Source organism: Haliotis rufescens, unplaced genomic scaffold (genome assembly GCF_023055435.1).
Source record: "Haliotis rufescens isolate VD_foot unplaced genomic scaffold, xgHalRufe1.0.p SCAF_20, whole genome shotgun sequence".
Classification (NCBI taxonomy): domain Eukaryota; kingdom Metazoa; phylum Mollusca; class Gastropoda; order Lepetellida; family Haliotidae; genus Haliotis; species Haliotis rufescens.
In genome coordinates this window covers 14,102,542-14,119,264 of record NW_025963891.1, presented here as the reverse complement: position 1 = coordinate 14,119,264, position 16,723 = coordinate 14,102,542, and the positions used below count along the sequence as shown (strand labels likewise).

The 16,723-nt window shown below is 37.8% G+C and overlaps 1 protein-coding gene across 1 annotated transcript; it reads left to right on the top strand.

The window, feature by feature from the left end:
* Positions 1-4,595: 4,595 nt before the first annotated feature.
* Positions 4,596-15,491, top strand: LOC124132112 (myosin heavy chain, striated muscle-like). The gene is made up of 29 exons (XM_046495773.2): positions 4,596-4,794; positions 4,919-5,062; positions 5,400-5,556; positions 5,834-5,861; positions 6,250-6,355; positions 6,463-6,555; positions 6,717-6,780; positions 7,041-7,139; positions 7,433-7,536; positions 7,649-8,050; positions 8,324-8,494; positions 8,628-8,931; positions 9,170-9,243; positions 9,476-9,563; positions 9,801-9,918; positions 10,021-10,278; positions 10,480-10,945; positions 11,057-11,266; positions 11,405-11,550; positions 11,731-11,821; positions 12,413-12,469; positions 12,593-12,679; positions 12,872-13,038; positions 13,420-13,498; positions 13,662-13,907; positions 14,060-14,256; positions 14,400-14,493; positions 14,932-15,132; positions 15,269-15,491. Exons 1-29 carry the CDS (start codon positions 4,597-4,599, stop codon positions 15,419-15,421), a joined length of 4,602 nt encoding a protein of 1,533 aa, XP_046351729.2. The 5' UTR covers position 4,596; the 3' UTR covers positions 15,422-15,491.
* Positions 15,492-16,723: the final 1,232 nt, after the last annotated feature.

Here is a 16,723-nt window from a genome sequence, read left to right as displayed (position 1 = left end):
TGGGCTTACAACATTCAAGGCCCTAGTAAAGCTTGCAAAAGGTTTTATTGTAGATATGTAAAGGACATTTCCAAACGCATCAGTGACAAAAAATCATGACCGATGCAATTCCATATTTTCCCGTGTTTTGTCCGGTGAAAAAATGACATGTTTTGCATGTGTTTGTGACGAGTGCCAGGATACGCTCATCTTTTCTCGGACACCTAGCATCATCACTATTTGATAGTATTCATAAACACATTTAATGATATAGTCGGAATCATGCATTGGACTCGGAAGATTATGGAGAGGACCTTGTCGCGCTCTACTATATGATCATTAGCAATCGAAACAATATGAATAAACGTATTCCGGCTGGTACATTATGCGATTTCTATAATTGAGTAGTTGTAGTAGGCTGTAGTAGTATTAGTAGCAGTAGTAATAATAATAATAATAATAATGATGATAATAGTAGTAGTAGTAGTAATAGTAACAGTAGTGGCAGTAAAAGTAGTAGGAACAGTGGAAGTTGCAGAAGTAGTAGCAGCAACAGCAGCAGCAACAGTAGTATTAGACGTAGAAGTAGTAGTAGAAGTATGTGGGATTAGAAGTATAATTAGAAGTAATAATAGTAGTAGTTGCATCAGTAGTAACAATAGTGTGATTAGAAGTAGTAGTAATAGCAGTAGTAGTGGTAGTAGTATTTGTGGTAGTAGAAGAAGTATGTGGGATTATAAGTAGTAGTTGTAGTAGTAGCAGCTGTGGTATTAGTAGCGGCAGAAGTAGTAGTAGTAGTAGTAGTAGTAGTAGTAGTAGTAGTAGTAGTAGTAGTAGTAGTAGTAGCAGCAGTAGTAGCAGTAGTAGTAGTAGTGGTAGTAGCACCAAAACATTAAGCAGAAATTTCGGGTGAATATTGAAAAGATCTTGTCGCTCTCTACTATTTGATCAATAGTAATCGAAAAAATATGAATAAACGTATTCCGGCTGGTACATTATGCGATTTCGATAATTGAGTTGTTGTAGTAGGCTGAAGTAGGCTGTAGTAGGCTGTAGTAGTAGTAGTAGTAGTAGTAGTAGTAGTAGTTATAGTTTGTTTGTTGTTTAAGGCCGCACACAACAATATTCCAGCTTTATAATGGTGGTCTGTAAGTGATTGAGTCTTGACATCATGAGCAACGATCTACGTAATTGGGATACGATGATATGCATCAACCAAATCAGCGAGTCTGACCACCCGATCCCGTTAGTCGCCTCTTACGACAAGCATGGGTTGCTGAAGACCAATTCTGGCCCGGAATCTTCACGGGACAGTAGTTGTACCAGTAGTAGTAGTAGTAGTAGTATTAGTAGTAGTAGTAGTAGTAGTAGTAACAGTAGTTGTAGTAGTAGTAGTATTAGAAGATGTATTATTACTATTATTATCATTAGTAGTAGTAGTAGTAGTAGTAGTAGTAGTAGTAGTAGTAGTAGTAGTAGTAGTAAATTAGTTTGGTTTTACGCCACTTTTAGCAAGATTGCAGAAATATCATCAGGACTGAGAATGTTAGTTGTGGAAATTGTCGGATTGTCGTTGTAATAATGTTAGTGGTAGTAGTTGTAGTAATTTGGTGAATCCAGAGACCAAAGGTGCTGACAAACCTAGAACAATAAACGGGACGAGCCGGGATTCGAACCCACCGTCATAGGTTTCAAAATGACGCATCAATGCACCGTGAATTGAGACGCCTTAGACGACTAGGCCAGTAGAAGTATGTAGGATTAAAAGGTGAAGTGGTAGGATTAGAGGAAGTAGTAGTAGGTGTTTGTTGATTTGATGGTTAATATGATGGTTAACTAGTAGTAGTTGGAGCAGCAGCAGCGGCAGCAGTAGTAGCAGTAGTAGAAGTAGCAGACAAATAACGTGTAACGGAAATTTATGTAAGCAAATCCCTTCCTCGCTGCCACATATGAATTTCACCTCGATATAAGGTGAAACTATTAGATGAAATAGAAATGGGCAGAATTGTTTTCTTTCACTGTTTTCTCCTTACAAGAATGTATATTTTAAAATAGACGAATGGCTATCCTGGATCGCTGCGTCAGGTATTGGTTTGCCTGTCCGGCACTTAAATGGAAGTTTGTACGTCGCTGTCATACTGTTGACTTGGTTAACTATTGCATATACATATACTCGTTTTGGTTTGACAAAAATAATTAGAAATGGTATCAAAACGTTACGGGCTGAACTCTGGCGCCAAACACTGCACCAAGGTCCAAAACACAGCTATGATTCCCGTATCGAATGCGTCACCATCGAATAACCATCTCTTATTTGTTTGAGCCCATAGCTGTGCCTTTTCATATCACATGCAGCTCGATAAACCAAAACAATATGCCATTTTCTTTACCGGTGCCTGTCCATGTACATATTAGCTACGTCTACGTTGCTAAATGGCAGTACACTTGGCCTTTTTATATCTTTTGCGTTGTCATTCTACTTTTTTCATTATCATTATACCAATAGTTCTTTTGAGCATAAAATAATCGCCAAAAGAAGGCACATGCTCTGCACACAGTGGTTTGGGCAACTGCGATCAGTGCAGACCTATTCTAATTGGATTATAGATTTAACAAGAGCTTATTCTTACGCTTGCTCGTGCCAACAAAATATCCCTACATAATAAAAGAATAACTTTCATACAGTAATTGACAAGTGAGTTTGAGTTTACAGTGTTCAACAATTCTGAATCTTAACAAAAGTACCAATAGTATGTGGAAAAAACATAATGTTAAAAAAGCCTTGACAAATTAGCTATGTATAAAGTATAATATGAACAGTTGAAGTGCAACGTTCGCATTATGGAATGAGGCGCTCATTCCTACCCATGTGTGGTGCCCACAAGACAACCCTACATAATAACAGACTACTTTTCATACTGTAATTGACAAGTGTCCACCATCTTAATTTATCATTATGTTATCAATTCTACATATGTTTAACAATACTGAATCTTACAAAAAAAACCTAACAGGCTGGAGAGAAAAACATTATGCAAAGATTAGCAAGTAGTTCAAGAGAAGAAATACTTTGAACTTTAAGTTACTTGAGATAAAGGCATTACCCATATTCGCTTGCGTTGCGGGTAGAGCAGACACAATTTATATGAGAGAAACACGAGTCTTAGTGGAATAGCCATATTGTGACGAATAGAATGTCAGAATGTCAGGACAGCGTTCCAAATCGCGATCTCAACGCTGTGGCCATCGTAGGTCTGTGTAAAAGTACACAGAGAACAGACGTAGTGCTAAGTTCGCTTTGTGGAATGAGACTCTGTTTTGCCATGATGACCAGCATAAATTTCTTGTATACACATGTGCACATCTGTCTCGACATAAGCAGTACATGCACAGCGGGTGGCATATGCAATTACGTTAGTCAGCATGAAGGTTGGTCCCATGTGGAGTTATGCTGAAGGCAACCCTCACACACACCTTACATCACTTGTAGAACTAACCTTTTGATACAACACTTGATACAATATTTTAAAAATACCAAAGTGTTAATTGGTGCATACTAAGACCTGTTTACATGCATAAATGAATACGTTTTAGATGCATAAACATACTATTATGGAATCATATATCCACATATACTTACCCCACACCTCTTCCGAATGTGATTCACAATTCTCTTAAATTACAATTGAATAGATAATACATATTATCTGTATCTCTAAATTTGGTTGACATTATTGGGCTATGGAAGTACACAAAATACCATAAAACTACATAACTATGAGGTTATACATTTGAGTAACTATACACAATCACTGTAAACTAGACACTCATTTTGAAATGAAATTGTGTATGATAACACTTTAACTCGTTTCAAAATGGTATGCACATAATACTGTACATAAGCCTGAATATGTTTAAACAAAATATCAACTAACAATCCAACTGACGTAACAGAGGTAAAGTACACTACTGTGATGTTGAGTCCATTAAGAAAGCCAGGTTGTTACAGACACTGACATCACGCTGTGTTAATGGATGCCGCCTTAACATGGTACAGTATTCGTTAATAGGTTATGTCACTCGTCTGGCACTTGAACTTGACCAATCGTGTGCAACTTTCATAACACACCAAGCAAAAGCAGGGTATAAAAAGGGTAGTATCTGTGAGGGGGAACAGAGCAGCTCTTGTTGTGAGTATTGAATCTGTTGTTGCTGCTACATAGTTATTTTATACGCTGTCGATAAAAAATATTATCATTTGTGATGTTGAGACAGTAAATATGGGGAAGGTGTAAATCATATAATGTAGCTCGGAATAGATTTGTTTAAGCTAATTTATGACATGGGCAAATCCTCATTGATTTTTACTAAAATTGTAACTGTTAAAAAAAGAAACACACACTTAATAAATATACAGCACATCGTTCATTTTTATGGAATATTATAGACTTAAGACTTTCCTTGCCAACATAATGTAGTGTTTATTACACTAGCTAAACCCTGCAGGCGTGGCAGTAGAATATATCATCAAGATTGTCTAAATGAATAATCTTTCTTTCCACAGAGCTGAACGACTGCAGTCTTTCTTGATTTCGACGTATTTCGACTCACGTCAACATGGCTTCATACGATCCTGCCGACCCTGAGATGCAGTATCTTGCTGTGGACCGCAAGAAGCTGCTGAAGGAGCAGAATAAAAACTTTGATGCCAAAAAATCTTGCTGGGCGCCCGATGCAGAGCAGGGTTTCATTGCTGCTGAAATACAGAGCACAGCAGGAGATGACGTCACAGTCCTCATTGTTGACTCCAAACAGGTGCGATTATCCGGAGTTCGTGTTACAGATTGTAATGTCAAGTAGAATAGGAACAGGATTTAAATTTAAAGAGGTATAGACTTTATAGGAACTGTATCATAAAAATGAAATCCCTCCCTTTCAGACGAAGACGTTTAAGAAGGACGACATCCAGTCGATGAACCCTCCCAAGTACGAAAAGATCGAGGACATCGCCAACATGACCTTCCTCAACGAGGCCAGCGTTCTGTACAACTTGAGAGCCAGATACACTTCTGGGTTGATCTATGTGAGTAATCCTTAATGTGATGAATGTGTGTACAAGATTATTCGAAGGCGCTTTCTTATATATTACATATTATTTTCGTCATAAAAAAATTCAATATCAAATTATAATAAAAAGCTGTTTCCATGTTGTCTTCTCATCCCAAAATGAAAACATATTTTGAAAATTACTTTGTTTACTTTAATTTCCATTCGAAAAATACATCAACAATAAATTGCAATATATGCATTTAAGAGCAACGGATATGAGACGATCGTATTCCCTACACTAACGTCACACTTATATTAAATAAAAGCGACAACACCCTTTTCGTATTTATAAGAAAACCACATTCTTTCAGACCTATTCCGGCCTGTTCTGTATTGCCATCAACCCTTACCGTCGTCTCCCCATCTACACCCCGTCCATCGTGGCCAAATACAGAGGCAAGAGGAAGACCGAGATGCCTCCTCACTTGTTCTCCGTCTCTGACAACGCCTACCAGTTCATGGTGCAAGGTAATCACAGTTAAAATCTTGGGGAGACTTATGATCACACTTGTTCATTAAGAACTTAAGCTCTTGCTCTAAAAAGGATGAATTATTAATACATACTACAACATATATATATTGTATCCGTTCACGATGAATTTATCAATGGGACATATAGTTGGCTTTGGAGAGTTACGTCCCTCAGCCGTACCAGGATATGCTAGAATTAAATCCAATCGGGAAATACTGTGATGTTTATCAGAACACTCATTCACTCATATACGATATTTTGATAATATTTCAGATCGTGAAAACCAGTCTATGTTAATTACGTAAGTATGTCAATCACTAACGTCATATTAATGCGTATTTTGTACTTATGTACTTCTCCAAACTCCATTTGTCCCACTTAGTTTATTTTTTTGTTTCCAAGTAAATAGGAGAGCAAAATACATTGAGACCTACTCTAACGAGTCCCAGTATATTTGCAATCATAACCCAAGGTGTCAGATTTGTAACAATAGGCACAGTTTTGTTGTTGTTTATCATCATTTGATACACCGGTACTAAATATCATATCCTTTGAAGTTTCAGTGCTCCTGTTTTCGTTGTTGTGTTCCCTTTTGCATCTTGTCCATTGAGTAACAGACAGGTGGCATATCATATAACAAAATGTAGAGTACGTTTGAAAGACATAGCAACAATGTTCTATTCATACAGTGGTGAATCTGGAGCCGGAAAGACTGAGAACACCAAGAAGGTCATCGCCTACTTCGCCTTTGTCGCAGCTGCCTCCAAGGGAGAAGTAGAGCAAGAAGAAAAGAAGGTGAATGACTGTAGATGCAGTAGTCATCCATTTCACAAAACGTTATATCAATTGTTTGCCATAACCATAGGTAATTACATAAGTTCACAACTATGCTTTTGTTGCAGGGTTCCCTTGAGGATCAGATTGTGCAGGCTAACCCTGTTCTTGAAGCTTATGGTAACGCCAAGACGTCACGTAACAACAACTCCTCAAGATTCGTAAGTCTACATTTGTCTTCGATAAGTTGTATGTACAGAGTGATGTAATTATTTTATCGTCCCGATAATCTACCTATTGCTGCATATGTTGTTCATAGCATTCATAATTGTGTAGAATACGAGCATACAAATTCTGCTGATGGCGTTAATGTTTTATACAGGGAAAATTTGTTCGAATTCACTTCGCCTCTTCCGGGAAAATTGCTGGCGCCGACATTGAAACATGTAAGTAATCTTTCATCTGGATCTCGCTACATCACATCGACGTCTTTAGTTGATGTTATACTGGATTTATTGATAAACAAGGTTAGCAAAAGTCAAATATTACCTTGTGTTATGACAGATTTGTTTGAAAAATCCCGTCATAATCAGTGGTGTTTTGAAAGATAAGTAAAGTCGTCACACATCAATTATATTTCAGTAATTTTGATTGTTTGGAAATATATAGTTAAACATATGAAATATTGTTGCATCTAATAATACAGATTTGTTGGAGAAATCTCGTGTCACCTACCAGCAATCTGTTGAGAGGAACTACCACATCTTCTACCAGATGTTGTCCGGAGCGATACCATCAGTTGCAGGTAAAACACGGAAAACACTTCATTATTTACCTGATCATCAAATAATATGCATATGAAATCATATTCGCTGGGAATAAATGAAAACATCTGATGTCTGGATTAAACCTCAAAGCATCTGTCTTTGTCTGGTCTTATTAATACATTTTACCGTTTTAACAATGATGCTGAAAAGAATATACTAGTTTTCATGACATTATATATGACACTCTATATTATATATTTTATATTGTACATGACATCTGTAAAACATTTTGCTTTCATTGCGTGTACTATAAAAGCACTTTTGATTTCAGAGACGATCGTGGCCAATCCCGATGCTGGTTTGTTCTCCTTCATCAATCAAGGAGTACTTACTGTCAACGGCATCGACGATGTTGAGGAGATGAAGATGACAGATGTAAATTGTTTTTGTGGTTTTACATAAGAATTAAATATATATAGTTTATTATTGTTTCAATTTCTACTTTCTACCTATATTGTATCAATAAACATCTTTATTCCGGTTATAGGCTGCCTTCGATGTCCTGGGATTCACTACTGAGGAGAAAACAAGTGCCTACAAGTGCACTGGCTCTATCCTCCACATGGGTGAGATGCAGTTCAAGCAGAAGGGTGAACAGGCTGAGCCTGATGGAACTGCTGAGGCTGAGAAGGTTTCCTTCCTGTTGGGTGTCAACTGTGGTGATTTCCTGAAGGCTTTGTGTAAACCAAAGATTAAGGTGGCCATGGATTACGTCACCCAAGGTCGAACCAAGGATCAGGTTCTCTATTCTATCGGTGCCCTGTCCAAGTCCCTGTATGATCGTGTGTTCAACTGGCTGGTCAAGAGAGTCAACCACTCCCTGGACACCAAGAAACCCAGGCAGTTCTTCATTGGTGTACTGGATATTGCGGGTTTCGAAATCTTTGATGTGAGGATAAATGTTACTTATATCATTTGGGCTAGGAAAAATAGTGGGAATCTAAGTACAGATAATATATAATAAGCTAATATTGTAAATAACCCATGTAATTTCCACACCTAGAAATACTACTAGTAATGTGTTATGTCAGTCATTTATAGGTATAAATAAGTTAGGATATGACAAACAAACCTGATATTTCATGTGAAATATGTATGTCCGATATATTGAATTTTAGTTTGTTTTATTTTCTTTTGTCTGCATTTGTGACTTTATTTCCAGTTCAACAGTTTTGAACAGTTGTGTATCAACTACACCAACGAACGTCTGCAGCAGTTCTTCAACCACCACATGTTTGTATTGGAGCAGGAAGAATATAAAAAAGAAGGCATCCAATGGGAGTTCATTGACTTTGGAATGGACTTGCAAGCATGCATTGAGCTTATTGAAAAGGTTTGTATTGCATGTTTTCATCATACTTGAAAAATACGTACTTAAATCAATGTTTCTTGTCCATAAAATCGACAAATCGATAAAATGTTGTTTATCTTGTTGAGTTTTCCATCATGAATTTACTGTATTTTAGCCTCTTGGCATCCTGTCAATCCTAGAAGAAGAGTGTATGTTCCCCAAAGCATCTGACAAGACCTTCAAGGACAAACTGACTCAGAACCACATGGGCAAATCTCCCAACTTCCTCAAGCCAAGTAAATCCATGAAGGGTGGCCAACATGGTGACTTTGCTCTGAAGCATTACGCCGGAACAGTTCCCTACAATATCGGTGGCTGGCTGGAGAAGAACAAGGACCCTGTCAACGAGACCATTGTGGATCTTCTGAAACAGTCTAAAGAGCCACTTGTTCAGTTGCTCTTTTCTCCACCTGCAGGAGGTTTGTTTACACGAAACACTGCGCAGCTCTTTTTGTAGATTGATTTTCCAAATCACTGAAGTTGCTTTACATGAAATGATTTCAATTGTAACAAAAGTAACTCCGATATATAATATAACAATATATTACATTACATAATTACATTGAGTCCTTTTCAGTATCAGGGTTATGTTCTTTGTATTGTGTTCTGAGGTATTACAATGACTGCATATCACCTATTCACCTATTCACAATGCAGAAGCTGCTGAGGCCAGCGGTGGTAAGAAGAAAAAGAAGAGCTCTGCCTTCCAGACCATATCTGCTAATCACAGGGTATAATAATTGCACTATTTACATTGGAAGACAAAATTGAATACTGGTAACTTATCCAATAATATGTGTTTTGATTATAGATAACTATACAAACGTTTACCATCACATGTATCTAATACGTTTGAGTACCGAATGGGTTTCAGGAATGGTTTCTTTGTTTTTCGTATGTGTACCAAATGTAATACTAAATCTTCCAAGGGTTCTCACAGTAATAATGACGTTTATTCACCAGGAATCGCTGAACAAACTGATGAAGAATCTGTACTCCACACATCCTCATTTTGTGCGTTGCATCATTCCCAACGAGACCAAGACACCAGGTAAATGAATGGACAATAGATTTCGTATTATAAGAGTATTGTAAAACTTTTAATACATATTTTGAAATCTCACTGCAATTAAACCAGTATTTGATACTGAAGTATATGGTTCGTGGTCTGATTGCCACTGGTTTTGCTCCACGAAGATATCTAAAATACTCTATTTGAACCTTGTTATCTAAAGTTGACAGCTAGCGATGAAAAGACAACTAAATATGATTATCACATGGTATTCAGGTCTGATAGACGCCAGTCTTGTGCTTCACCAACTGCAATGTAATGGTGTACTTGAGGGAATCCGTATCTGCAGAAAGGGCTTCCCCAGTAGGATAATCTACTCAGAGTTCAAACAGAGGTAGGTATAAGGTTAAATTCATATGTTGCTTATTCTCTTATATTCCATGATGCCGACAATGAACAACAATCTACTAATATATCGAACTGTCTTTGTTTTCAGGTATTCAATCTTGGCCCCAAATGCCATCCCTGAAGGATTTGTTGAGGGAAAGGTAGTGTCTGGCAAGATTCTAGAAGCCCTGGAGATGGGTCAGGATGAATACCGTCTTGGCAACACTAAAGTGTTCTTCAAGTCTGGAGTTCTTGGTTACTTGGAAGAACTCCGTGACGAACGTTTGTCGGTGATTGTTGCCCTGTTCCAAGCTCACATTCGTGGCTACCTGATGAGGAAATATCTCAAGAATCTTCATGACAAGAGGTATGTATTGTTACGGCAGATCTGGCCTGAACATGATCGCAGAACGAAATGAGGAACGAAAAGATATATAAAAATTGTTTCTTATTGCTCAATGCAGAATCTAAGGTTATGTTTTTGTGTGTAAAACAAGTTTCATTAATATTTCTTGCAGAATAGTATATGATTTCTGTTCTCAACACTACGTTCGTATATTGTTCCCAGAGTTGCCCTGGAACTGATCCAGAAGAACATCCGAAAGTGGCTTGCCATGAGGAACTGGTGTTGGTGGAGATTCTACACCAAGGTCAAGCCCCTCCTCAGCGTTGCTGCTGCTGAGGACGAGATGAAACAGAAGGAGGAAGCACTTGGTAAAACAAAAGGTGAACTTGAGAAGGTGACACAGAGGTGCAAGGAGCTTGAGGAACAGAGCGTGACATTAACAGAGGCCAAGAACAACTTGTTCCTTCAGGTTCAAACCCAACAGGATACCATCGATGACTGTGAAGAGAGGATTGAGCAACTTCTTGGGCAAAAGGAAGAGACTGATGTCCAAATGAAGGAACTCAGTGATCGTGTAGTAGAGGAAGAATCTAACAATGCCATGCTAACTGAAAAGCAAAAACAAATGGACACTGAAATCTGTGACCTCAAGACAAATGTAGAATCCCTTGAGGGTGCAGTGGCAAAGGTAAATGTTTAATGACTTTGGTACAGTTTTAGAGAATAAAACATCAGTTATATTTCAAAATATTGTATTAATGTTATTGACGGGAATTCAAATATTTGTGTTTCTCTTCAGAGCCAACATGACATCAAAGCTAAGGATTCGCAAATCAGAGCTCTGACTGATGAAACTGCACAGTTGGGTGAAACTGTTACAAAGCTCACAAAGGGGAAGAAGGACGTTGAAGATCAACTAACTAAGACCAAGTCAGACCTGGAGACAGAACAGGGCAAATGTGCAAATCTCAACAAATTAAGGCAGAAGCTAGAAGGTGTTATTGTAGAGGTAGGACAGTTTAAGAAAGATAACTTTGGTCACTGATAATTTATTTATATTGATGATATGTTGATACTATTTGAAAGGAATTATTTTATTTTATTCCAATATTCATCCAATATTTCAAAGATGTAAATATTTTTACAGCTTGAAGACATGCTTGAACATGAGAAGAAGGTGCGTGGGGATGTTGAAAAGACTAAGAAGAAGCTTGAACAGGACTTGAAGGTCTCCCAGAGCAACTGTGAAGAACTGAATAGCATGAAGACAGATGCAGAGGACACTATAAAGAAGTGAGCACAACCAGAAAACAAATCACTACCCTGAACTTTAATATGTTAATGTGTTTTGACTGTTTTGACATTCAGCTGATATCCTATTCCTCCTCCTGTTACATGTAATAACATGTCACACGTTGTAACTCATGTTCGACTTGTGAACATGTTACATCAACCATGCATGTCTATTTCCAGGAAGGAGAAGGAGATCACTGGGCTCACGTCTCGGCTGGAGGAGTCTGAGACACATGGTAACCAACAACAGAAGAAGATAAAGGATCTCCAGGTAACTGTGATTCAAAGAGGGGCGGTCGGGTAGCCTTCTGGTTAAAGCGTTCGCTCATCACGCCGAAGGCCCTGGTTCGATTCCCGACATAGGTACAATGGGTGATAGTGCTGGATATTGCTAAAAGCGGCGTAAAACCATACTCACTCACTCACAGCTTAGTTATTAATAAGGGACCGCCTCCGTGGTCTAGTGGTAGAGCGTCCGCCCGGAGAGGGGGAGGCCCGGGGTTCGATCCCCGGGCGCGTCATACCAAAAAGCTTTTACAGATGGTACTTGTTGTTACCCTGTCTGGCGCTCGGCATTAAGGGGCTAAAACAAGGACTGGTCGGCTCGGAGTCAGTATACTTTGTCTGAGTGGGGTATTGATGTCAAACTGCGGCATGGTATCTCAGTGAGCTAGCATTATAAATCGGCATCAGTCCGGACTAGTAAAGCAGCCACACACACACACACACGTACATGCACGTCGCTATATAAGTGTAATAATCTTGGACGCGACGTTAAACCCCATTTCACCTCATCACCTATTAATAAGGTGTAAATGTAAATGAATCCACAGCATGTCAACAATTCCAATTTATTTTACAGAATAACCTTGATGAGTGTCAAGAACAACTTGAATCTGAGAGACAGACAAGATCAAAGGTAAAGCATAGAATATATAAAAGTACATATAAATCCATAATTACACCTGTCATACCACACAAGATATAATATGTGATATTGTATAGAATCATTACGCCATGACCATATATTTTTGCGTTGTAGGTGGAGAAGCAGAGAACACAGTTTGCCAATGAACTAGACAGCATCACACAGGGCCTTGAAGAAGCCAACTCCACAATTACTTCACAGGTGCGCTTAAATTATTACTTGGTGTCTACGAAATATATAACTACTAGGATAATTAAATATTTCAGTATTTTATCTTTTTAATTTCAAGAAAAGGATTCTTTAAAAGCCTGCAACACATTTTAGCATTGAATTTCAGTGGTATTAAGTATGAGAGATTATATAACATTATAAACTGTTTAATACGTTCAACAGTCGGACGTCATCAAGAAACGGGACACGGAAATTCAAAAGCTGAAGCACGACATGGAGGAAGCGTCATCCCAGCATGAGTCTCAGGTTGCCAACTTCCGCAAGAAGCAGAAGGACGCCATGACTGAGATGAATGATCAGATGGAACAGCTTCAGAAAGTCAAACAAAGGTGAGCAATACATTATGTATAATGCCAGAACATGTCTCTTACATGAATATAAACCCAAATAACATTCAACATATGTTGGAAACGTATGAAGCCACTACAATTAACCTGACCCATCACCCGACCCAACCCCACCCCTAATAAAAAGTAGAACAAAAAAGAAATATAACCCTTAAAAATCATTACAGAAATGATACCTGCTTAATGTTTGTATAAAAGAATATGAAATCTTACACTTACCATCACCCCCACCAAAAAATAAGAAAGAGAGAGAGAAAAATATAGAAAACCTTACAAGACTTCAGAAATGATATCTGCTTTATTGTTTCTCAAGAACTAATGGTCAGACTTACTTCAAGATACATAATGATTATTACTTTGCAGATTGGAAAAGGAGAAGAACCAATTAAAGGCTGACACCGATGAGCTTCAAAATGAGCTAGAACATGCCAAGAAAAACAAGGTTGATTCACAAGTCATTGCGTATTAGAACAATTAGAAACATACTAGTATATAAATATATATATTTGAAATCACAAAAGTCCCTATGTTATTACTTAAATATATGACGGACATATATATTCTCTATGCCATCAATCTTCATTAAACGTACGTTTCGTATACAGGGATGTTCCGGCGTGATGTCCAAGCAGATGCAAAACCAAATGGCTGAGCTGAATACCCAGGTGGAAGAAGCAGCCCACAAGATCAGCGAACTGCAGACGGAGAAGAACAAGTTCATGGCTGAGGCCGCTGACCTTACCCGTCAATTGGAGGAGACTGAAACACGAATTGGAAAGCTTAGCAAGGAGAAGTCTTCTCTGTGTGTCCAAGTAGAAGAGATAAGACGCACCTCAGATGATGAACAAAGAGTATGTATCACATAACAGATGTGCATGAGACAGAAAGAACGCCAATATCATTTAGTCTTATTGATTATAGTCAATTCAATTTTTATTTTGCTTCTCTTCTATTGGCATGTGAACTATTTGACACAGCTTATATCTTACGTTTGTCTCCTTAGGTGCGTCAACGACTCCAGACTGAGATGAGGAACATGAACACTGATATGGTCAGTCTCAGAGAACAGCTTACAGAGGAGCAGGAGGCCCGGGCAGCTCTACAGCGTCAGCTGTCCAAGTCAAACCAGGAGATGCTTCAATGGAGATCCAAGTATGAGACTGAAGGCACTGTCAGGATCGAAGAGCTTGAGGAGTCCAGGTACGGAAATAGAACGCTGCATCATTTATGTGAAGGGTCATGGAAAGCTGAGCTTTTATGCTTGATCGCTGTGCAATAATTGTTTGTTAAGTTAAGTTAGGATAACAATTTTTCATGCATAAATATTGATGCTTGATCTTCAGACGCCGAATCCAGATCAAACTTAACGAAGCTGAACACAATCTGTCTACCGCCATTGCAAAGGCCAGTTCGTATGAGATGACCAAAGCCAAAATGGTACGTTTTCGCCTAAACTATATAAGATGATATATGCCATGAAATTAGGGAAGTATCTTAACAAGGTTATTTAGTTACATTCCTACTTAAAATGATTCTTACTGCATACGTATACACTGAAAATGGTGATAATTGTTTGTTTCCATCCCTCTGAAAAAGAATACATGTTTATCATATCCAAAATACCAATACATTGAACATAGTATTCTTTAGTTTAGTGTTACCTGTGTAACAAAATCACACTTTAAAGCATTAGTTAATCGGATATATGTATTTATTTATTTATTTCACAAACTGTTGTTGTTGATGATATCATGAATATATTTGGTTTCGTGTGCATAAATTGAATGTCAGTGACTGGAATAATTATATTTATATAAGTTTTATATACGCCACTTCTTACAGTATATGATACACAATAACTTTATTCTTCCCTAGGTGAGAGAACTTGAGGATGAACTTGAGAAGGAACAGATGAGCCATGGTGAATCTGTCAAGAAGTGGCGCCTCTACGAGCGTCGTGTGAAGGAGATGAACTTCAAGGTGGATGAAGACAAGAAGACCATTGACCAACTGCAGGGCATTATTGACAAGCAAAGCGACCAGATGAAGTTGTATAAATCCCAGGTGCTAGAGACTGTAAGTATGACGTCCGTGAGTGCAAAGCCAGAGTAAAAACGTAATGCTTAATGATTATATGCTTATTGATATGATTTTAAAAAAATCATTATTCAACGTATTATTCATTATAAATTTCCGCGTTTATTTTACACAGGAAGAGATGGCGACCACGAACATGAACAAATACCGCAAGGTGAAACAGGAGTTGGAGGATGCTGAGACCAGAGCCAGCATGGCTGAAGAAACCATGGCCAGTTACAGTAGAAAGACTCGCAACTTCACCGTCTACTCCGACAACTCGTACTAGGTTTATGGTTCCAGCTCAGGACAAAGATGATCTAATGGAATTCTAAATGTTATGGCTATGGCTATATTTGCCACTTATAAAACTCAGCTCGATCTCGGAATGCATAAACAGGTTGAATAAAGTAGGATTTGATACCACTTGAGTAGCTTTGGATTTTCTAACACCAGTACCTGTACTTATTGAATGAACTGCTTGTATCATATGAAATAAACATATTTATTGCTACACTGTGTTTTTGATATTGCATATATGACAAAATGTTACAATACCAACAACTGCAGACTTGTCTTGTCTCCATAACAATGTCAGACCTATGGTGGCACGTTACACATACTCTCATTGTGAGTTATTATGAGCTATAACATTACTCTGTTCTGGGTAGTTTTAATTACTTTTATCGCAATTAATCTTATGATTTGGGAACAAAACAAGGGATAAATATTTGAAAAATTGGATCTTAAATATTTCCGTGATACACAAATACACAAATGACTGCAATGGTGTCGATATATGGCTGAACATGTTCTTCCAAAATTGATAACTCTCAAGAAAGGCCTTCATTATTTCTCTGAATCCAGTCACAAAAATATTACAGAGCATTATACTAATATAGAAATGCATTATTGTCGCCATCTTCACATACTCAGTCGATAACGTCTCGAGGATGCAATCCTTTTCATTTGAGCTGGCCTTACATTTTCATAGAAATATAACATGATTACCTCCTGTTAGTATATGTACATAATGGGAATGTAATCACATAATAAATTTTGTGCAAACCAACATTGCATATATGACATATACGGACATGCAAAACATATTTTTGTTTAGAACCACGGTTCATTATTGTCAGTTGTAGTTCATTTATAAACTGTTGGTCAGTGAAAATATTCAACTACAAAAGCGACAAAACCCTTTTAATATTCGATCGTACGATTCCGATTATATCATGAGCATGAGCTTATGAATCACTGTAAAATAGTGATGATACCAGGTGTCCACGAAAAGGTCATCCAAACTAATGCTGACTGGTATAAATTATAGAGACATGGGAACAAAATGAAGTCAGGCTGATTTTCTGACCAACCTGACTTTAACCATTTCAGTTCTCTCTCACATACAATCACGAATATATTATATATCTTAAATCCATTAACACATATCTTCGGAGCTGCGTAAAACATGGAAGTCCGGCTAATATCACACCTTGACGTCTTGCTAAACCTTATTAAACTTTCGGTTCCACATAAATAAAGCGACACAACCCTTCCATTATCCACTAGAAATCTCTGCATAAAGTAG